The sequence below is a fragment of the Heliangelus exortis genome, chromosome 2 (assembly GCF_036169615.1).
Source record: "Heliangelus exortis chromosome 2, bHelExo1.hap1, whole genome shotgun sequence".
NCBI lineage: Eukaryota > Metazoa > Chordata > Aves > Apodiformes > Trochilidae > Heliangelus > Heliangelus exortis.
Window position 1 is genome coordinate 34,989,579 of NC_092423.1, and position 24,150 is coordinate 35,013,728.

The 24,150-nt window shown below is 36.5% G+C and overlaps 1 protein-coding gene across 1 annotated transcript in view; it reads left to right on the forward strand.

Moving 5' to 3' along the window:
* The window catches only part of ZNF385D (zinc finger protein 385D), a 397,048-nt gene that overhangs the window by 70,961 nt on the left and 301,937 nt on the right, over positions 1-24,150 (forward strand). The window contains exon 2 of the mRNA XM_071735522.1: positions 10,612-10,890. Coding sequence (XP_071591623.1) covers positions 10,612-10,890 — 279 coding nt within the window. The remainder of the gene's footprint in view (positions 1-10,611; positions 10,891-24,150) is intronic.

Sequence of the window (24,150 nt, forward strand, 5' to 3'; positions counted from 1 at the left end):
AAAATACATTTGCATTCGCTAATAGTGAATCACCTTAATTTGTCCCAAATAAAATATAAATAATCCCAGTTGCGCTTTTCAAAAATTAGATTCCTTTTGCACATTTTTACTTTTGATGCATAAGCATTTCTATAAATGCATTACATCTGGGTACTGAGATGAAAAGGTTATTAGAAATGTGACACAGACAGATAGGCTTTATGTTAAAATAATTCCCCAGCTGCATAAATGAAGCTCCATGTTGGCCTTCTGTGACTGTAACAAAAGACTTCAGCTGCTGCTTTAGGACACTGTGTCATCCCGGGCAAGAATGAAAAGGTCCAGATCTCCCAATTTATCTTTCAGATTTTTAATTTTTTTTTTTTTTACCAATACATGTCGAGAATAGTCTCATTTGCTAGACATTTATCTCCAAATTCATAATACTGATGAAGAGATTGAGGTAAATGTGTAGTTGACATGAAAGAACATTATGTCAGCCTTGGATGCAATGGCAAAGGCACTGTCTGTCAAGGCATGACAGAGAATATGCTTTTTAAGTTATATACAGTATGTTTATACTTCTCTACTAAAACTGTGCTGTTTACCCCAAATGAACAAATGCAGTAAACTAGCAGAAATTACATTCCTTATGCCACAAATGCTGTACTAAATGCATCCTCTTAAAAAGCACGCAGTCTGAATGTGCAAGAGTAAGATAAATAACAGTAACTTTCACATGCACTTGCAAAATCATCTGCTCACCTTTCCAAACACAACAGACTTTCACCTTGATGTGCTTGCATTGCTTGGAAAATTATTTGCTCTCCATTAAATTTAACACTAAATAGCCCAGAGGGTGTTGTGAAGCAACACAGTAAAAAAAAATAAAATTTTTACGCTTATAAATGCTGCCAGAGCTACTTGAATATTTTATAATGAACAGATAATCCGAAGAAATTATTACTTTTTAAAAATATAAATGGTAATATCCAAATACAAGCCCTTATTCTTCAAGGGTTTTTTTTGTATTGGTGTTTGTGTAAGTGCATTTTAAGGGAGATAGAGCATAAGATATTTTATTTGGTCTGGAAATCTCTTCCAAAGGGTAACTGACTGAAGTGCTAGAATTACTTCTTTTGTTTTTCTATGGGTGTTCTTGCTGTTTTAAAGGCCTCTTGTTTAAAAAACATCCATACATCAACTCCCTAAAACAAAAGCATAACAGAAAGAGAAAGGAGATTTACTTCTGTCTTTTGTCTGGTTTTACATGTAAAATATATTTTATTTATGTAACAAAATTACATTGCTATTTCATAGAGCCTGAGAGAGTTTCAGAATTTAAAATCATAGAACTCTGTCAATCTTGAGATATTATCTTGCAAACTACAAGAAAATATAATTTTTGAAATTGCTTATATGAAAAAAAGTAAAAAATACAAACTTATGACTTTCAACCTGTCATCCTGAACTGAAAAGAATGATTCTGAATTTATTAATCCCTTGCTGCTGACCTTTAATTTTCTCTTCCTCACCATCACTACATTTTTTGCCAATTTTATTCCTTGTTTGCTGGCTACATTTTTTTTATACATAACAAAGATTGCAGGGGGTGAAGTAATAAATAATCTGTCTTGAAATTTTATTTCTTTTAATCTGCAATGGTTTGTGGGGGAGTGGTGGTGTTGGTTTGGTGTTGTGGACTAGAAACAAACATTAAGTGAAACTTAAGGTTGTTTTTAAAATTACCTGCTCGATACAATGGTAGATAGTGGTTGTATTGGAGTCTTAAGAACTTGTTTGCAAAAATGTGTTGCCTATTACTCCCAAACTGCTCTGTTCCTGCTCTTGCTTTCTGCTGAGATAGAAAGATTTGATTGGATATCTAAATACTAGGAAAACTAAAGATTTTAAAGGTGGGAAATGGCATTTACAAGATATCTGCATGATAGGTTGTAGGGTGATTTTACATCAGGGAGTTGATTCAGATAGGTGATTTTTATCTATGAAATCAGAAGTAATTCCAATACCCACAAAATTTCAGTAGTTCTGTAGAAAAAAGCTTGGTTGTCTTTTTGCTTAGCACATCCTTTTTCCTTTACACCTGCCTCTGGACACTGCTAAATGATTTAATTTATACGTTGCTCAGAGTCAGTAAATTGAGAAATCTGCAGGTTTTTTTCATGACCTTTAAAGCCTGTACTGACTGCCTGCCTGCTCAGAACTAATGTTAAAACCAAAGTCCTATCTCATAGAAGCTCTCTGAATTGTCATCGGATGCTTCTGTCCCTTCTTTCTGGGCCCAGCCAACTCCAAGTGCTGTTGAGAGGAGTTTCAAGGATCTGCGTGGGGTTCCCTAACGTGGAATATGGAACAAGTAATACACTTTATGGTGTGTGGTGATAAGTTTTCTTGCTAAGGCAGAACCTTCAGAGCTTTGCTAGTTATGGCTTTTTCTGTGCACAAGATACTGCTGATGGAGAGGGAGGTGAGGCAATACAAAGAGCTGGCTTTGCCTGTGTGGGAAGAGCATCCTCTGGGGCCTGGAGACCAGACACATAGCTGAGCTCCTGCCCCAAATATATGCAGCAATTTTTCTCTTGCCAAGGACCAACTCTGAGAAGGAATTGAATAAGAAGCAAATGAGGGAGTTTTCATGGCTTGGCTCTGCTGTAAGTCACCACAGTAGTGCTTCTTAGATTTGAGAAGCTGATGTTTGCAAATTAATTACTTGGCCTTTAAATAGTTTCAAACCACCCAAAGTGCTCCATTATGTTAGCACAGGCTTGAGAAATAGATATGTATTACTAGCTAATTGAATAACATATGGTGTTGATTAGTGCTTAGCTCTTTTTATAGAACTCAATTTAAAAAATGACAGCAGTATATTTTGAGACTATGAGATGTCTGTTGGTTGCTTCTGCCATGAGGGAACTGCTGAACAGAGAAATGATGAACTTTTTCTGTTTAGTTCATCACTAAGTTCCTTTAGGAACTCATGGTATGCGTGGCTGCGATAGGCTGGAGTCTGTTCATTTGCTGCAGTATTGAAAAGCAGCCTTTCCTGAAAGATTTAAGTGCTCTCCCAGCAAAACAAAACAAAAGAAAATGCCATGCTTTAATTTTCTTGCTATTGCTTAAAGTATACAAATGTACAATGAGCTTATTTCAGATGGATGAAAATCTATTCTTACAGGGTTCAGCTTGCAGAGATGCATTTCTTGGGAGGAGTTCCTGGACATAAACATTAAGTTTTAAAGCCCTCTAACCCCAAATGACCTCTGTCTCTTTCACCTCCTTCCCACTTCCCATTTCCAAGCAATAAACATGGAGGGAAAACCTACCTTTTTTCTTTCATTTGGGGCAGTTTTTGCTCAAGAGATTATTTTCTTATTATATTATGCAAAAAAAACCTGAGACAATGATTGAGATTTTCTTATTATTCACGTAGATTGTTGATGTGGTCTAACTCAGAGGAGCTGAGAAGGATGGAGACAAACCATAAACAGGAAAATATAAGGTGTCTTGCTCGCTCACTCATCCCTTCTTTTTTTTTCTTTTTCTTCTTTTTTTTTTTTTTTTTTTTTTTTTTTTTTTTCTGCCTTACCTGCCACTTCTACTGTATTTTGTGCAGATTTTTTGAAGCAAAAATTTGATAAACTGTGGCTTCAAATCAGATGTGATGTGCACTGTATGAAACTGACAGTAACAAGAAATACTGACTTCTCTCTGCAATGTTATCTGGCAAACTCTTCCTTGCTTTTTAGAAGCAAGTGAAAGTTATTCTTGCAGTCCTAACACTCTAAGTAGAAAAGCCTACCAGCAGTGCAAAATTGCTTAATGAATATGTTTTCCAGATTTTCACATCAGCTTTTATTGTATTATATACTATTTTGTATCTAATTCTTGTCTGAAAGGCAGCAAAATTTGAAAGACTCTGAACAAAGAAAATCTTGAGAAATCAATTATTTTTCTAAAAGCTTTCCCAGTCCCAGTAGGTTCCTATTCCCTCATAGTTCTTCCACTGAAATGACATTCATTCATCCATTGAGAGAAAACAGTTGTCCTGCAGTGTATCCTGAAGGTTACTCAGGGCATTTGGGAGGGAGTTGCTTTTTAGAGATGAAATGTCTTCACCGTGAGTGCCTTTTCATTGTTTCTCCATCTCATTGCATGTTTTTCACTGCCACAGCAGAGATGTGTAAAATAGACCTTCCATGACCTAAATTGCTCTGGACTCAAAACCAGGAGCACTTGCAGCCCTGATGAAAATCGGAAGGCTACTGCAGTGTTGGGGCTGCATCATCCACTGATAATGGAAATGGAAGAAGCAGAAGCTTTGTTTTTGTATTCCTGATCCTTCCCTCAGGCTGCCCTGCTCCCTCTATCCATGTATAAAATAGATTGCAATATGTTCATCTTAAGCTTCTCCCAGAGACAGATTTCTAGGGCCAACATATTATATAGTGAGGTCAGTAGAGGTTGCAAAGGCAAGTTCTATGCTTCTGGCTTCTTGGTAAAAGTATCAAAAGTACCTGACTCAGCAGGGATTTTTGAGTAACCTAATGGGTAACTAGAAATACCATAGCATACAGATTACCAATGTTGCAAAGGGTCGTGTCACATATATTGGCTCACAGTATAGAGGAGGTTCTTAAATAGCTGACCCAAAGGTCACCCTGCTTCTACTATTGCTGTCATCAACCAGTAAGCATCCTCTCACCTCTCTGAATTTATGGTGTTTGAAAAGATTTGCAAGTTCCAGTTGTTACCAGAGATGCTACCCCCAGCTGTTACCCCAAGATGTGAAAACTGACAAGGTGGTAATTGAAGAGGCAGTCTTGATATGTGATTGTTTGGGTTTTTTTTCTTTTTAAAAAACATTATACCTAGCAACCGTTTCTTTGAAAGCAGCTGATATCTGTTGACATCTGTTAATATCTGAAAACTAGTTTATTATTACCTGCATAAGTTTAGTTCTTTTAAAGTTTTATTGATGATATGGCTATAGCATAAAACATAGTCATATTATGACCTTATGGCTGTTAGGCAGGAAGGGTGATTCATCCCCTCTAAAGCGACAGCTACAGCATAAACATCTGTAAAGGACAAGAACACATGTTTCTAAGAACAAAACACCAGAGTCTATTGTTTCAGTCTTTTTCACACTTGAGATACCTTTTTCATATGCCCTGTTCATGAGCTTGAGGAGTCACTGTATTGCACACATCTGCATCTTTCATGATTGCCACTTAAATGTCTTTCACTGTTTTGGATTGAAATCTTAAATATCCTTAAATACTTTAATTAGTGGACTTTTGTCCTTAATACCCTGTCTGTATTTTCTGTTATTCAGTTATTATTACAGAAATATATTTGTTCTAGTGACCTGTTGGGAAAAACACAGAGAATTATTAAGGTGCACTTTATCATTAATCAATGATGAGTGCTTTGTGCTGAACAAAACTGACTTCACTGCATAGCAATTCCTGACTCTGGGATTCATGTAGTCTGTTGGCCCCTTAAAAATACCTAACATACTTGATTTTTATGTACACAGGGTCAAAGCTACAGTAAGACAGAGAGAGTTCTATGCTGATAAAGACAGTCTGGAAACAAAGCAATTAGTTGTAATACAAATGAGCAAAGTTTCCTTTCAATATCCTTAAATAGAAAACATGCTACGGTAAGGATTCTTTCCGAGGATGTAATTTGTAATCCCTTACATTCAAGTATGTTTTAGAGGATAAATCTCCAAGCAGTAGGTGTGTTAGGTAAGCCAGCAAGCACCACAAATTGTAGTTGTGATGGTTTTCCACATGGGACAGTTTTCTACTTCACAAAGCTATAATGTCATGCCAAGTTCATTTTACTGGTAAGCATCATTGAGCCAAAATTGAGTTCAGAGCTCCAGGGAAAATAAATGTAAGAATTTATCCACAGTGCTGTTTAAATTGGCTTGAAATTTTGAGTTCTTGGTTGTCTTGCTCATTAATATCTAGTTCACTGCAGTCTTCACTAGGACTCCTAAAGGTTGGGGGTTAGTTTTTTTTTTAAGAAAGAAGACAACATTATCTGTGAAACTTTATAAGATATGTAACAAGGACAGTCAAGATAAACCACATACTATGGTCTTAGGGAAAGATGGTTTTCATTTAATGCCTGTCCATTTCCACATAGGTTCAACAGTTCAGTTCAGCAGTCCAAACCAATACGACATAGCAATGAAAGAACTTAAAATTATAATGTTTTCTTCTATCTATATCCCATGTAATTTCCCAGTAGAATAGACTGTGATCTTTTCCTTAGCCCCACCAGATGAAATTGCTGCCTAAACATTTCAGTCCAGAAAACTGAAGTATTCAATGTTGCAGGCATAAACTGAAAGTCTGCTGCTTTGCAGAACTGTCTGCATTTCAGTTAAACACTGGTGGATCTTTACAGGAGGTCACAAACTTGATTGTGTTTGGTTTTTTTTTTCTTCTTTTCTTTTAAAATACTTCTTGGCGTGGTCAGTTGTATTTCATCAAGTTATACTCAGTTGGATTTCTCCCTGTACTCTATCCTGTCCTGTGTTTTATTTCTTTGCTTAAGTTATGCCAAGTAAAAATGACCCAGCATATTTTAGTCCCAAACTGATTCTGTTTTTCCAAGTATTTTGTCTTAATTTTGGGGAATTTTTTTTCTCCTCAAACCATTTGTGTCCAGTCAACACACTGTGTACTGCTATGTAATGCTGATTTAAAGCATTAGCTCAAGCAGTTTGCACAGGTGTGTAGTATTTCTCCTTAGGCCTTTAGTGAAGCCCTTACATTTTCAGAAATAACTGTGTATGTGTAAAGGAAATGGTGGCAAGCTGTAGTTTGCTATGTATTCCTGAAACTTCAACTTTTCTATTTGCCACCTGGTCTGCAGCTATAAATTATCCCCTCCTTCCTCTAAACTTGAGAGACATGGCAGTAAGCAAAAATCTATTGCAACTCTAATACTGTCACAGCTTTCTAAGGAAAGCAAAAATCAAATAGTAGATACTTGAATCATTTATTTCCAAGGTGCAATTTCCTTTATTATTTTACAATGCCTTTTCTACTGTTCATTTTGAAATTTCTTTTTCTTTTATGAGATTAAAATGCAATACAGGAGTATTTTATATGCCAAAAAACAAGGCTCTCACAGATTAGGCTGTGTTGGCTGGAATATTAACTGGATGTAGTAACATATTAATGTGCTTTATTAGGTTGCCACCTTTTCTGTGTAAATGTTTCAAAAAAGGAACTAGACATATCTACACATCATCGTATACAATGTTGTTTTAATTGCCTAGAATCTATTTGCTTGCAAAGTTTTACATCTTGGTGAAAAGATTTGCTTTATTTTAGTAATCTCATGCCTATATGACTAGTGTTATAGGTCTAGAGATATATTATAATTTTAATTTCATACTGCTCTCTAGTGGGGAATACTTTCAATACATTATATGTGTAAATGTACAGCATGTATATAAACCAGGATTTCTCAAAAGTTATTAATCTAGAGCAATTCAGTAAAACTAGGGCTCTCGTGTTAGCACTTTAATTCTTGAAATGCTTTCATTAAAGACCGAATTTCTTAATTTAAAAATATTTTAGGAAGATGAATGTAATTCTCTTTGGAATGAACAGTATCTCCAGCAAACTCCAGGAGGATGAGACATTGATGGATTGCTGCTGCTATCTCAGGAGGAACATCCTCCTGCCTTTAGGAGAAATACCCTCCTGCCATTAGGAGAAATATGCAGTAGAACTGCTTTAGAAAACCCTCAGGTTTTCTCATAAGCTTCCCCAGTCTCAGAGTGACTTATGGGATGGTTGTGATTTCTCGATCAAAGTTCCTGTCATCACTGTTCATACAATAGGTTACATTTCAATAAATAAAAACTTTTGTGTTAGTTCCTTTTCTGTATAATTTAGCTCTCAAATAAATTGTTTAGTCTGCTTTTTCATCTCTTGCTTTAAACAGCTAAAATCCTAGGGAATAGTTGACTGTACACAAAAGCTGAAATAATAATATTGAAAGGACTGGCTGATTGAGGATTTAAACTACAGCAAGGGCAGAGCTCCTTTCAGAACTGAGCATGTCCTTTCTTGAATGAAATAGGTTTTAGTTAGCATAAAAGAACACAATACTAATTAAACAGCAGGCAAACCTGAAATCTGAGGTGGAAATTGTTTTTAATATTGATAGGTTTTAGATTTGTATCTTTAGATCAATTTGTCTCACCATTTGATTGAAAAACAGTAAATCTGTCGAAATCCTTGGGAGGGCTGGCAAAGCATTTATCTGATGAAATTTACAATCTCTGAAGCTCTCTCAAGAATGATTTGCAGTATTTTGGTCTAATCAGAACCAAATCTGAAGGTTTGTTTAGATTTATTTTTAGTAGATACTGAACCCTGTCTGGATCTGGGATTAAAGGCATTCATCCTCATTTTCTTGTGTTGCTGTGGTCATCTTTTTTGTCTGTAGGTTGACTGATTTGTCAGTTAGAAACTAAATAGTGTTATTGTATGTAAAGCCACAGTGATTTTCTCACTCAAAGTAGTGATTAGATTCCTTAGATAGACCTTCATTTACTCAGTCTGGGAGACAAAGCAGTTTAAAGATTTATATGGTACATAAAGGTCTCATCAAGATTCTAAGTTGGTATAAGATTTTGCACTCCTTGAATAGTAAATTAGGTTTGCAGTGCACAGAGCACTTCACCTGTGCCATTTCTGCTCACCTTTAATCACAGAAGCTCATGTTTGGGTTCACTTGAGGATCTACATAGGGGATTATCTTCTCATTTCTGTAGTTGTTACACTTTGGTATGAGCTGAGTCTAGATTAACTATTTTAATAGTCCTGGGAGGTTGAGATAAGAAGCCGGTAGTATACATTTATTATTTGTCTTTGAACTTTTTTGAACTAGACAAGTTATGGAATTATTTGGCTGGAAAACATTCTCAGGATGTGGAGAGGGAATGCTTAGGGGTTGCTAAATACCTAATTAAGATACTCAAGAGTGAGGTATTTGCATTTATACTTAACTGACATTTATACTTAAAGGGGGAGTATATTTTTTCTATTAATTACAGCACATCAAAATATATAAATATGGTAAACAGACCCCCCCTCTATTTTTTTTTTTTTTTTTTTTTCCAACTTGAAAAATGTGTCTTGAATTCTTAAGGGCAAAATGAGCAATGAATTTGTAGCTATGAGTCAGCTGCAGTATATGAATGTAGGAGTATACATAATGGAACGTAACAATTAGTTTTCATCCATGTATAGTTTAACTAACCTATTTATTATATATTTTACATTAAAAAATATAAATACAATACTTACAGATTTAGTCCTGGAGAGGATTATAAAACATTACTGCTGCAAGAACTATTTGTATTTCTTTGGTGGATTGGCACTGGCTGGCTCTCAGGTGTCCACCCAGCCTCTCCCTCACTCCCTTTACCCATCAGGACAAGGAAAGGGAATCAAGATGGAAAAATATGTGGGCTAAGATAAAGACAGGGAGAGTGCTTGTTGGTTACTGAGAAAAAAAACCCAACCAACTTGGGAAAATAAATTTATTGCCAATTAAAATAAAGTAGGATGGTGAGAAAAAAAAGGCAGAACACTAAAACACTTTTTTTCCTCTCCCCCCTGCTTCTTCCTGGGCTCAACTTCACTCCTTACTTTCCTACTCTACTCCCTCCCCCCCCACGCACTGCAGGGAGGTGGGCATTGGAGGTTGTGATCAGCCCACATCCTTTCATCTCTGCTACACTACAGCTTCCTTCAGAGCGTGTTCATCTGCTCTAGTCTAGGGTCCTCCAGGGGCTTCAGGGTGACTATTTGATCCTCTGTGGGCTGCAGGGAGTCAGCCTGTGTCACCCTAGTTTTCACCAGGAGCTGCAGGGAGATCTTTATTCCAGTGCTTGGAGCACTTCCTCACTTTTCTTTTCCACTGTCTACAAGGTTGTTTCTCTCACTTCTTTTTTTTTTTTTTTAATCTGCTACACAGTCTTTTTACCCTTTCTTTAATATGCTGCCACATCCATGGCTGATGGGCTCAGCTGTGACACCGGTGGGCCAGCCTGGAACTGGCTTACCCCATCATCGGACAGCCCTGGTCTTGCCTCAGAGAAACCACCCTCAATCCTCTGCTGCCAGCATCTGGGCACCTGCACCAGTACAGTTTCTCACTAAAGGAGTTGTCATCAGCCTCATCTGAACTTTGCTGAAATTTCTAACTTGGTTTTTGTAAGGTTGCTTTCTGTAGGATAATTCTTACATAATTAAACTAACCAAGGCATGAGTTAAAAAGAATATAAATAAATGCAGTCCCTGTGACAGGCTGGCTCCAGTGATCTGTTTAGTAGTACTGGACATTCCAAGGCATTCACAAGTTACTCAAGTTACATAGCACAACTAAAAAAAACATGACCAGAGAGCAAGATACATGAGTAAAAATGTAGTTTTGAAATATGAAAATACAAAAAATTATTTTTTGCATTTTACTGGTTTGCAGATGTAGAGATCTTGTGTCTATTATTTTGTAGTACTCATCAACTTTCCCTCTTTTTTTTGTCTTTGGTTTTTTTTCTTTCCCCAGAAAATATGAAGAAGCCCTGGAGCCCTGATTTGCCAGATAACAGCCACTCATACAATTTAGATTTCACATCTGTCCCAGACAGGGAAGGTGAGAAAGAATTAGCACCTGATGGCACTGAAGAAAAGAAGGAGAGAGAAAAGAAACACACAAATTTCACTTTGTGTAATGTTTGTAACATTCAGCTGAACTCTGCTGCTCAGGCACAAATCCACTACAATGGCAAATCCCATCAGAAGAGGTTAAAACATCTCAGCAATGGAAATCTCAAAAGTGAAAACGGTAAGCGTGCAACTATATATACTTTTTGCCTTGTTTTCATGTGAGAATAGCTGCACTGTGCAGTAATGCCAATATACATGAGTCTAAGCATTTTTTTATTCAGCCAACAAATTCTTTGAAGGCAAAGGCTCTTGGTGACTTTAGTGTGCTTGAGGTCATCCCTAGCATGAACATCTGGCAAATAGCTGAAGTTACACTGTCTGTGGTGCTAGATGCATTTTCATTTTATGTTTTGTTTACATTATGATGTTGTTTCAAACTCTTTCTCATTCCATTTGCATTTTGATGGTTTTCAGCATAAGCAGTGGTATTCTGTTTTTTCACAGTCTGCTAGCAATGTTATACTTGTTAGGGGTATGTTTGCTTTTAATGAAAGTAAGATGGTTGCAAAATAAATTGAAACAAATACATAACAGAGAACAAATACGTTCCTAAACTCATTTTACTTTAGTTTGCTTATTCAGGGTTCAACCCACAGCGAGCGGAAGTCTGTTTAAAGATCATGACTGAAGTCAAACAGAGATGGAACAAAGGTTATTTTGCTTTTAATTGATTCCATTGACAGCTTTGGGAAAAGCATTTTGTAGGAGGTGGCATGTTTCCCTATCATCAAAGTGAATAGTACAACTCAAGGAAAAATATATTGGTGGCTTAATGTACAAAAGTAGATCAGGCATTAGAGGCAAGCCATGGTTCCTGACAGAAAAACAGATTGCTATATTAGAGCTTTCTCAGTTTCATGACAGCTAGTACTTAATTTTGCTGTACTATGGGTAGAGTTGTACTTTATTGTTTTATCTCCTGTATACCATGTTGCAGAAATTATGATCTGATTCGGAGGGATTTAGGACTTTCCGACTTTCTTTCTCTAGACACTGCATAATATTCTAGATCACTGCATAATATTTTGTGCCATGTCTTGCTTCCTGCCCCACCTGCGGAAGGATTTACAGAAGACTAATCCTTAGATGGTTGTAAAAAGGTATTTCAATAGTCAGTGCTTTGTCCTGTCTTTAAGAATTTGGAATAGTACTGGTATGTTGCTCAAGTGTGTTGAATGTGAGTGCTTTGCTAGGTACAAGGCATTGCTCATTTTCTTAAAACAATAAAAAAACCAAAACCAAAACAGAAGAGCCCTGTAACAACAAACAACACAAATGATTTTGTCTTTGAGTGACAGGAATGTAACGTTTAGCACTGTTCATAGCTCAGACTTAAGAAGAATACCTCTACCTCTAGTAGAAGCTGGGAAAATGAAAGATTGATGTCCTAATGGATTAAGGGTGCAATATGGTTATCCACAAATGCATTCTTTCTAAATCCAATAAGCACAGTCTAATGTTATTGCTATTTTCAGTTAAGGCAAAATTGTGTAATCATTATTAGCACAACAGTTTTACTCATGATAGAAAATGTTTTTCTTCCATTCATTCCTGCTTTAATCCGTGCTAATGAAAGAGTAATTAAACAATACTGAAATTAGTGTAAAAAACTTCAATCATGCTTCTGCATTTTTATTTGAGAAAGGATCAAAGTAGTAGTAAAGCAGTATGTTTCTTATTTTCTCCTTAAAATTATTCCTACACTGTGTGTAGCTGCATCCATTCGTAGTCAGAAAATAGGTGATTGACTCTCTAGCTCTTTGTTTCAAAGTGCAGTTATTTTGGGGGGGTTGCCTAAAGCCTGAGGCTTTTCAAATCTGACAGATCTTTGATTATTGTAAAAAAAAGTGCTCCACTGAGAGAATAGCATGGGGGGAGAGTTTAAGGAAGTGTTTTTTTCCCATATCACTGAACTTAGAGATCTGAAGTTTTTGAAACAAAACATTATGAATGAAACAGACTAATATTAAATATTTCTTGATATAAGTTAGAACTGTTTTAGAACAGAATGTTTGAGAAACAGCTCTCTCTGCACTTTGAACAGAGGCTCTGTTTCGTAGACTTTTTTAAATCCAAGTAGAAATCAGAACCTGACGGACTTTCCACAGTAACAGTTTTTGTTAAAGCTAGTAGGGATGAAATATGGGCTATGTTTTCAGACAACTGATTGTTTTTTTGATGAGACCCCAGTGAGCTCAAGTGACGTATGACCATGATTAAAAAAAATTAGGGCTTGACCCTTTCAGTTTTTCATGTGCACAGTAATAATGCTTCCTTAAGGTCACTGATGGAATTGAAGTAAATGTTAAACGTGTGGTTCTGTTTACTCAGTGTGTGTCAGTAAGTTGCTTTATTTATGATAATGGTGTTGCTTGTGTAGAAGTTAGATTTTTGCAGAAGACAGCTGTAAGACTCAAGGTACAGGTTAAGGGTCTAGTAATTCTTGAAACTAAATTCTGCTGTAAATTGAAACTAAGTAATGGCTCTGCTTTTCGAGACTGTCTTCTAAGGCTTTGCCATCAGTAGTTTTTCACTGTATCTCATGTTAGATGACTGCAGTGCTTACACTGTGCAGAAGAAAACCCCATTTGCAAATATAGGCATTTATGGACTGTTTCTGGGCTGGATATGCATTTGCAAATTTGTGTGCTCACTTGGAACTAACATGCATGAAAAGGTTGGGGAAAATACTGGAATTGTGAGTTGGTTTTTTTTTTTGCTTTTGTTTTGTTGTGTTTTGTTTTTAAAAACCCTGTAAATTATTCCCAGAAAGTAAGACTGGCTTATATGTTTTATTTCACAAAAGGTAATAGAAATGGAGGATTGATTTATATGAAGCAGCAGCCCATGTCCTGTTTCCAAATAATTTGCAATGGACTGCTGAACAGAGGTAGGGTTCAGCTGTATTAGCATTTGACTGTGTAATTGAAGTTGTCCATGCTATAGTCATAATCTTCAAGCTGTATTAAGTAGCTTTATCCGCTGGACATAAATAGTGGAGCATGTTGCTATATTTGAATATCTCTGCATAATTTCATAAGGTCAGCTGCTTAAGTACAAAGCCTATTAACCTCTGCAAATGTACAATTAAGAAAGAACATGCACTGAGAGGTTAAAAGCAATATTTCTTTGCTGCTCTATTGGTATTTGTACTGAATTTGAACAGTTCTCCAGATTTACTCTAAAAACTTTTGCTAATTTCTTGTCAGGCAGCTTGGCAGCTTTACTGCATGATACCCACTTGGTGTGTCGCAGGGTGAGAGCAGCCTCTGCACAGCACAATGCAGAGTCACAAAAATGATATGAACCCATTGTTTCTTGTGTCATTATTTGGTACAAAGGTCACCCCACTTCACATACAGTGAGACATCAGCACTTCTGTTACCGACCCATAAGTGCTTGGGCATAACACAATTTTCCTTGTTCCTTCCTCCTAATAATTGCCTTTTATGTCACTTAAAAAGACTTCTGACACTTTCTGCATTACACCCTAAAATGTGTTCTTACTGCTGATGAGTTTTTTGCCTCTGCTTTAGCATATGCAGTGGCAAGGTGACAAGCAAGTCAGTGGAGACTTTGAGTAATTTTGGGGGGTTATAAGAGGGTAAAATGCATTTTCTATCTGCTCTGCTGACATTGCACCACTTCTCACAGAACCAACCTGAGCACTGTGGGAAGAGGTGACCTCTTGTGGGAAATTGTTTATTCTGACCATCAGGAGTAAGACTCTAGGTTTCTGAGAGAGTGGAAAAATAACTTTGGATGCAAATGTACAGAAGGACCAGTGAGAAAGCTGGTATTTCTAAGATTTTATATAAACCAGATTTTCCATTGTGCTTCCTTTTATGTAAATTGCTGAATCATCATGAGGGAGTGAGGCAAAAACTAAAACTGCTTTCGTCTGCAAGGCTTTCAACAATGCATTAGATAACGAGTAGAAAAATAATGAAGGACACAAGAAATGCCACACAAGTCATAGAACTCCTTTCACTTTAAAAATTGATTTCTAAAACATTATTCTTCTGAAACATTGGGGCCAGTGAGGCATTTGGCAGTAGTTTCTTTATCCAGCTCTCTGAATTCATACCATACAAAAGAATATCCAGTTTAGCAAGTTTAATTTACTTTCTTTTAAATTAAACCTGTCTAAAAGGTTTTTTTAAGGAAGTTCCATCTTAGTAACATTGTATTATACTGTAATCAAGGACAGTGAGTGCATGAAAGAAGATCAGAATTAGATATCTTTTTTTTTTTTCCCTTGCTAATTGCAAAAATAAAATGTTTAAATCACCTCTAGATATTACCTATTATATTAAATTATAAATATTAAAATTATACATATTAAAAACAATTTGATTGGTTTAGTTTTACTGAAATATACATTAAAATGGGAACAAAATTTGTTTCAAACATTTTATTTTTTTCAACCTTACTCGATGGTTGAATATAGTTTCCCACAACAACTCCTGACATAACAATTCCATAGTAGCTACGCAGTAATTTTTGCAGGCTGGTTAGATAGAATATTTAGTCTCTAACAATTTTTTTTTTTTTTTAATCTAAATCCTGACTTTTTACAGACCTTCAGGTAGGAAATACAGAATATTAATCTAACCCCCCCTCCAGAGTCTCCTTCTGTCACTAGTTTTTCTCTAGTTGAGTGATGCAATGGGTTACACCTCTTCGGTCACATTTTTGGTCATAAAAATTGGCAGCTTTGGGGCAAACTAAATCTTACTTTAAGGTGGTAAACTAACAAGCTACAGCTTTCAGAGAAATGGCGTCACCTGCTCTTCTCATTGCATTAGTCTGCCTTTTAGCGCAAGAGGATATGGATATGGTATCAAGGAAAGAAGAAAGTCTTCTGACAAAGCATATTCTCTTTCAGAGGAGGGGATTTTGTGTTAGGTTTGGGGGAAACTAATATTGTCAGATCAGCTTGGAATTCCTCTGGAAGTCATGGCTCTTGAAATCTTTTTGTTAGGTTGGTTTGTTTTGGGTTTTTTTTGGGGGGCGGGGGAGTTTTTTGTTTTAATATGCTCTGATCCAGAGCCTTATGACCAGTTAAAAGTACATCCAGAATGAGTTCTCCTTTGGTTTTAAGCCTGTAGTTTGTGGGCCATAGATGCTAGTATTCTGTAAAGAAGCACATCATGTTCCTTGTGGGTATACCATAATATCCCCCAAGCTGGATATCTCTGGACAAGACCTGGCTGAGGGCAGTTTGTTGCCGCTTCTACTGCCCCTAGATGTCAATCTTTCTTCTTATTCCAAAGCACGTGCCTGTTTTCATCATGTCCCTATTCCAATTAGTGAACGATTAACACAGTTTCTGCTTTTTAGAGCATCTTTTCAAGGGAGATACACTTTTAAAGCACTGCTTGTGTTAGTAGAATTAATTCTTATAAATTGTAGTCAGAAATGTAATACCCACCAAATGGGACATCATAGTTCAGCACGAAGTTTTATCACAAGGTAACCTGTGTATCATGGAGTGAATTAAGCTTAAGATAGACAGTTCACAGCAGCCACATGTGTGATGTTCATTTTTTTTTTTCCCTAAAAAGCACAATGGCTTGTATTCACAATGGCATTGTGAGTGTGCAACTACAGCTTGAAAAGAATTGGGTTTGGTTTAGTTTTCTGCCTGAACATAAGACTACACGGTTTCTCTTTTAATATCCCCAGCTGTATTGAGTTACTCTCTCTTTAGGTGCCATTTACAAAGCAAGATGGTTAGCAAGTTGTCTCTGTTCAAAGGATGTATGTGTTTGTCCAGGAGAAACTCTACAACAGTTTTGGATGGCTGAAAAGAGCTCAGAATGGGTCCTTACTTTGCTGCCTGCTTGCAAATCTGGTGAGGGTTTCTGGTTGGTTTGATAAGGCAGTGGGGGCTGAGGTATTAAGGGTGTTTTCAACAGTACACAAGGTCTGCTGTTATATGTAGGTTAGAGGGTGAAAAGATTCACTTGTGTGTGTCTTCTTGCTCTGTTTAATCATTTTCCATACAGTTCTTACTCTGTGTTCCAAATGTGCTCTCACAGTTTGCTTGTCCTTCTTAAACCTTTACAGCTATATGTCTTTAGCAGTTTGTTGCTCCTAGACATAGATCAATTTTTCTTCTGTGCTGAAAAATAACTTCTCTTCCAGTTCTTAAATTTATGCTTAAAATACGCTTGTGAAAAGTGGGAAAACTGTCATCTTGCTCTCACTACACCTCTGCTCAACATCAACATAACCTCTTTTAAATCAGTTTTATTGTTGTGTTTTATTTTTTCCTTTTTTTAGCCCTCGTGTGTGTCTTCAGGCTAGAACTTGCTGTATAACCTATATATCTGAACTGGTTTGTGTCCCCATTTTAAAGTTAATACTAGCTTAGGTAAGTCCTGTCTTAATGTTTTTTGCTGTAGCAGGAATATCAATAATTAATACTCAATTAGCTGTATAAAATTCAATTACTCTAGGGGCAATCTGACTGTCTGTGTTGTTTCTGAACTGTGGAGATGTTGCCCTGCCATTCTTTGCTTCTCCCTGAGTGTGGCACCAGTCTCATTTCTGAGATAGCTGGCATTTGATCTCTTCTTTCAAGTACAGCTAACAAACTGTTGAAACCTGTTTTGCAGGATCTCCATTTAGTTCTGCTTACATCACTAAATCCAATATAGATTATGATGACTGTGGCTGCCTTCCAGACCTTCTCTAGTAACTTGTCTTCTTTTAATATGGTTGGGTTTTTTTTTTCTCTACTGGCATCTGGTAGGCAACAAATCTTCTGCGAGTCATGACAACACTCTGAGTTTATCAACATTTCCTGGTATTAATTTCCTGAGAGCTAATTTTTCCCCTGTTCAGCTATTTTTCTTACTTTGAATATAGGAATGTATTCCCCAGTAAGGTTCTGAAAGAATAATTTTTTACCTCTTATGTGACTTTAAGTTTTTTAAACAGAATTTTTGAGAGTTAATTTGACTAGAAGAAAAATAGAGGAGTTATTCACAAACGTGACTCTTTTCAGCAGTGTTGAGTTTTTCTTATTGGTGGTGTTTTATTCCTCTAATTAAAAAGATACTGTCTTCATGATGGGCATGTCACTGAAATCTTTAGTTAATTTTTCATCCTCTGACATGTTTCACTGTAGAGGAAAATACATCTCAAGGTCAGAATTTTAAGACCAGCTCCAATGCAATTAATTACAATCTCCTGTTGAATTAAAGACAAGGAGGCAAGTTCTATTGAGGAATTTAATTGATGTCAGCACATGTTCATGCCAGTGTTGTTTTCATCAAGAAAACACCAGTTCTAATCTACAGTTTACACTACCACTGTGGGAATGAGTTGTCTGCATGATATCTTTGCTTTGTTTCTTACATTAATGTTTATAGGATAGCCTGGTTGAAGTCCTCATGCAGGCAGCATTGTAATTAGATAGACATAATCGAGATTCAACATCCCATCTCCCCCTTTTTTTCCACCATATATATGAAATTAAAGAGCTGGAATAATATACTAATTGTAGCCAAAGATGCTCACTTAGTAAAGTAAGTCTGTGTCAGTAGTCAAACTGAGGTTCTAGACAGTTTATTTTAGGGTAATATATCTTTAAATGCAAGCCTTCCCAGTGACGTTGGTATATAATTTATTATTTGGAGTATAATGCTTAGGATTATTCAGAAATGGAGTAGTATTAATTTTCTTCTGTCAAACCCGTTGCATTTGTAATTATGCTAGGGAACATCTGTCCTTTTTGCCAGCGGAATCCAGCCTCTTCCTTTGAGTAATCCTAATCACAATAAAAATATCAACATTATTAAAAGTGGATAAAATTTCTCCCACTTCTATTTGTCTCCTCAAGTTCAGCAGAGGTCTGACTCTGTGCTTTTGCAGTGTGAATAGATGTTTTTTCCACTGGGGAAATGCTGTTCCAGTAGAATGTTGTCTTTTCCTTGGTGGTCTCAGGATTATTTATTCTATGAGAAAAAATGTGTTATAAGAATATGTTCTAAGTTTTGATAGTTTTGTTGTTTTGTTTTTTTTAAATGATGTTTTTTTATTTGATCATCAAACCAATAAAAGCTTCAGTGACTACACGGTTCACTTTTGATTTGAAGTCATTTTACAAGCCATAGAACTTTTGCATAGTAGAACTCGTATGTATAGCTGGTCATTCTCTGTAAACTTCCAGTTTTGGTGCTGCCTTTTTCTCCTTTCACCATTGAAAAAAAAATAGTATTATTGATGGTTTTTTTTATTTCTAGAAGAGGTAGGAAAACTCTACTGGTAAATTGACAACATTCTTCTTACTAAAGGTGGTTTAGACAAGGACCGTAAACAAATGTAGTTGAGTTCAAACTGAAATACTGTCAGGGATGTCTCTTTGCTCCAGTAGTGTTATCTGATTCTCTGAAGTGTCTTCTGTATGTGATGTATTCAAAATTAGAAGTCTTTAAAAAAAGCTGTTCACTTTTTCAGAGTGTCCTCTGACATCATACATAGGGCGTTCGGGTCAAGCCTGTCGGAGTATTTTTTGTGGAATTATATACTGCGACAGTTTTCAGTGGCAAGTGGGATAGTGCACTCGAAAGGGGTCTATGTGGGAGGAATATAAAATAGTGGTGCCTGGAAAGAGGTAGAGGTTACTCCCATCTTCAAAAAAAGGCAAGAATCTGTGACCAGGAAGATCATGGAGCAAGTCTTTATAAAAGCTATTTGCAGACACATGATGTAGAGGGAGGAAGGTGATTTAGAACAACCAACATGGGTTTGCATGCAGGCTTTATAAGATCAACCTGATATTGCCTTCTATGGTGCAATGACTGTCTCTGTGACCATTGAGATAGAATTTTCTGATTTAAGAAAGTGTTTCATCATGGACTCCCATGGGATTGTTGTAGCCAAATTGGTGAGGTGAGGCTGGATGAGTGGAGTAGATTAGAAGCTGAACAAAGTATCAGGCTTAAAGTGTAAAGATCAGCCTCTCACAGTCTGACATCCAGATGATTCATTATGGCACTCCCCAAGAATTGATAGTAAGGCCAAAGCTGATAAACATAATCATTAGTGACCCTGGTGATAGGATGGAGTGCACACTTATCAGATCTGCAGATATAACTAAACATGGCAAAATTAGTATGATGTAGTACAATGCTAACATTTGCAGAAACCTTCAACAAGCTACAGTGCCCCAGCAGTAACCTCATTAGGTTCAACAGATGCAAAACTTTGAAGTCCTCACCTGGAATATACAAAAGTACATCCTGGGGACTGACTGGCTGGAGTGCAGCTTGGCAAAAAAGCAGGTGGGTGTCCTCATGGGCAACAAGTTGGACATAATTCATAAGATTTTGTAGAGATGAAGGCTCAACTGCACACTGGGCTGCATTTGCAAAGGCATAAGCAGTAGTTTGTAGTTTAAGGGAAGTGATTACTATCCACTCTGCACTTTTATATGAGGAGTACTGTGTCCATTTCTGGGCCCCCAGTGTACGAGATATGTCAACAAAAGTAAGTCTGCAGCAGAATCACTGGGTTGGTCAGGTTGCTGCAGCACATCAACCATGGAGAGCAATTGGCAAAGCTGGTCTTCTTTACTGTGAAGAGGAGAAGGGCTAATGGGGGATCCTATTGCAGTCTTTGCCTTCAGAGAGAGATGTGAGAGAGAAGATGGACATGTACAACGAAGGGGTCAGAAAAGAGTCACAAGTTACAACAAGGAAAATTCTGATTATATATATGGAAAAAAAGCATTCAGAATTTTACCATAAAAATGGGTAAGCACTGGAATGTTTCCTAGAGAGTTTGTGAAAATGACTCTCTGTAGATTTTAAGAACTCTGCTTGATCTAACCTTGAAGTTAGTTCCATTTTGAGTACAAGGTTGGGCTAAGTGAATTCCAGACATCCCTTTTCACCTAAATTATTCCAAGGTTCTGTAGAAAGTACAGTGGGAAAACTTCAGTTTTTAAGATTCAGGGGCATACTTGCCTAATTTACATCAGAAGCAAGACATGTATAGCCAAAGGCGTGGATTATTCTTCATAGCTGTGTGTTTGAAAGAAGAAATGCCAAGAGAACTCCACTCTGAACATTAAGTTGCTGATGTTGTTTGACAGAAGCAAAACAAATGCAGTAAAATCTGTATTATTAGAAAGGCTTTGAGATGTGAAACAAACTGCTGAAACCTTTTTCAGTATTTTTATTTTTTCATCAAATTGCCAACACCGTAGTCAGAACTGCTGTTGATGCATGTTACGTTCCATCTAGTTAAATATTATCAAAATAAAATTCCTGTCCTCTAAAAGAGGAAATCTAGGAACAAAGCTACTACTAAATGCACATCTTGTTTTCAGACCTTTCTTCTGTCTTTAGCCATGACAGAGGGAAAACAGATGCCATAGGATGCAGTAACTAACATCAGATACCCTGTTACTCAGTGGCAGACTTGGTCTTCAAGGCAGGTGAATACTGACAGTCATTCAAACCTATTTTCCTTAAAATACATTAACTTTTATTGTAAAGGCTTGAAAATGTCAACAGTAGACCCTGCCATATAAACATCAGTGAGCAACAGCTCATTTAAAAAATGATGTGATAATTGATACTGAATTTGTCTGTGATTTTTTTTTGTTTGTTTTTTTTTTTTTTTGTTTGTGTGTGTATTGTTTTTTTTTCCTCACATCTCATAATGAAATTATATTATGATAAATTAAAAGGCAATTTTTGTATGTTGAGGGAAGCATAGAATTCCTTTTAGAATTGTCATCATAATCTGGTATCAAAAATACCACACATTCCCAGTGTTTTTAAGTATTGAAATGTTTGACAGAAAAAAACCCCGAAACATTACTGTAATAATCACTGTGTATTATTTTATCACTGACTTTTGGTGTCACTGGCCCTTGTCACAAACAAATGCAATATGCTTCAGAAAGCCAAGGAAAGGATTGTGGAACTGCCAATCTTTGAAAAATAAATATTATTAGGAATTGCAACACTGGCATTTAAAGACTTACTGCTATGAATTAAATTGTTTTAAAAACAGTGGCAATCCTTCCTGGTCTTAAGAACACCACAATTTAAAAGGCTGTGGAAAGAAAAGATACTATAGCTAAAGAGAGAAAACTATAACATCTATAAGCTTATAAATGACATAACTACTCAACAAGGAAACCTTTTAATGTTACCAACACTTTATTTTTTAAAAGCCAGAAGAGTTTATTTCAGCAAATTAACTCATTGTTATCTCTGTGGGATTGAATGTTTGTTTAAGTAGTTATAGATTACCAAATGCCTTTTGATACCGTCTGACAATTTGGACTGCAGGTTAGTTTAATTCTTATATACCTGTGAGTCTGTTGTGGAGGAAATAATCTACTGCCTTTTAGATTAATTCTGTAGCTCACACAGCCCATCCTACAAAATCCATTGCCCACGTTAACAGTCTTGTCAGGTTAAATTTGAGTACATGCGCTTCTGAGTACAGAGATTATATATTCATACATACATATATTCACACACACAAAAATCATTCCAGTCTGTATAGAAATGTGTTGGTTCTTGGGCTAGTTTGGAAAAAAATTCCAGCACTGTGCTTTAAAGGGAGCATAGTGGTACATCATCTTCCTATTTGCTCAGTCAGTCCTTTAGGGTAGTAAGCAGCCAGTTAGCTTTCAAGCTTTGAAGATTGTAGTGGATGTATTTTTTGCTGAAGAACTGCAGTAATTTCTTTCTGAAAGGAATTTTCCAAACAGTATGTGCTTATTTTGTCAAATCAGAAGTCACATTGATGATGTTTTCAAGTGAACATCAGTAGGAGTAAAGCTTCCCAGTCCTTAATGGCTTGGGAAAGCTGAGTTGCACTGCTTCTAATTCAGTTTTATTCACTGATCCTGCAAATTTTATAGTCCAGAGAACCTGCTCTTACACAGTGTAATGTGAGGTGGGGTTTTTTTTCCATTCTTAAACCCTTAGATTTTTCTATTCAATTCACTCAAGAAATCATCTTGCACTTCAGTATTAATTTACGTTATGACTGATGTAAACCAATACTTGACAAGAATAGTTGTTATTACTTTTGACAGATCTGTAGAAGTATTTTAGTTGTTAATATGATTACTAAGACATATCTTTATGCAAGACTGTGTTGTGGTTTTTTTTCCACTGGGAATATGAACTGGCACAGTTACTGTCGAGTGCTACTAGGTTATCCTTATTATGTTTTGGTAAAAACATATATCCTTTCCTGTATCCACTTTCTTAATTTATTTGGAGAATGTTCTTAATAATATATGTTTTTTTGCTAGCTCTTTGTATGTTACTAAGTGTCATCCTATGAAAGCTGAGTAGACAAGATTAGCTGATACCAAAGTTACCCAGAAAAAGATTGTCACTATGACTTAGTGTTTGTGGATCCCTGGAGGATTTTGGGTTAATGTGTTCTGACAGAGCTCTCCACGCTCTACAGTTCACCTGCTATAGATGAGATGCCATTAAAATATAGTGGCTGAGGCAGCATGTGCAAACACAAAATGGCAGGATGGGGGGATCAAATTATACCTGCTTCATGCTTTATATTCCTTTGATAATAAAGCATTTCACAACATCCCTGAGATGTTGTGAAAGCAGAATATGCACACAAAGCACAGCATGGTTTTTGAAATGTGATCAATTTGTTTATTTTCTGTACTAAGTGTGGTGCCTAAGGCTCCTTTTCTCTTGACACTGTGTAAGGTTGAAAACCACACACTGTGACCCAAAGAAGCCCTAAGGGGGAACATGGGATATTCACCATTCAAAGGGCAGTAATCAGGCCAACAGCAGCCTCCAAACAGACCATTTTACTACAGCAATATGTGAGGTTATACTGCTTAATCTCAAGGAAAACTTAAGAAGCCCTTGTTTCCCATGGAGAAGTTCTCTCTCTGGTAATAAAACTCCCTTCACAACCCCCTGTGAACAGTGGCCACAACCCCTGAGCAAACTTACTCTTATGCAGATGAGAGGAGATGAATCTTGAGGCATGAGGAGACTGAGTAATGGGGGATAGTAGGATTCACATGGTGCTAGGTCAGTGCTTTTTGTGTTTTGGTGGCAAAATCAGGCATGAAATATCATTTTCATTGGATAGGATTAACTTGCAGAGGTAAACACAAATGTAGAAAATAATTAGGATGAGTAAATGAACAACTAAGAGAAAGACTACAGGATAGGGAGGGAATTGTTTGTCTTGCATGGCAAAGTAATTGAAAACCTGACAGAACATAAAACATTTTTTGCTTCCTGACCATCTTGAAGTCATTAAGGAAATTACCATAAATTTTCATAGAATTTATATTTCCCATTCACATGAATGCCTCATGGATGTATCTCCTACTCAGATTGTA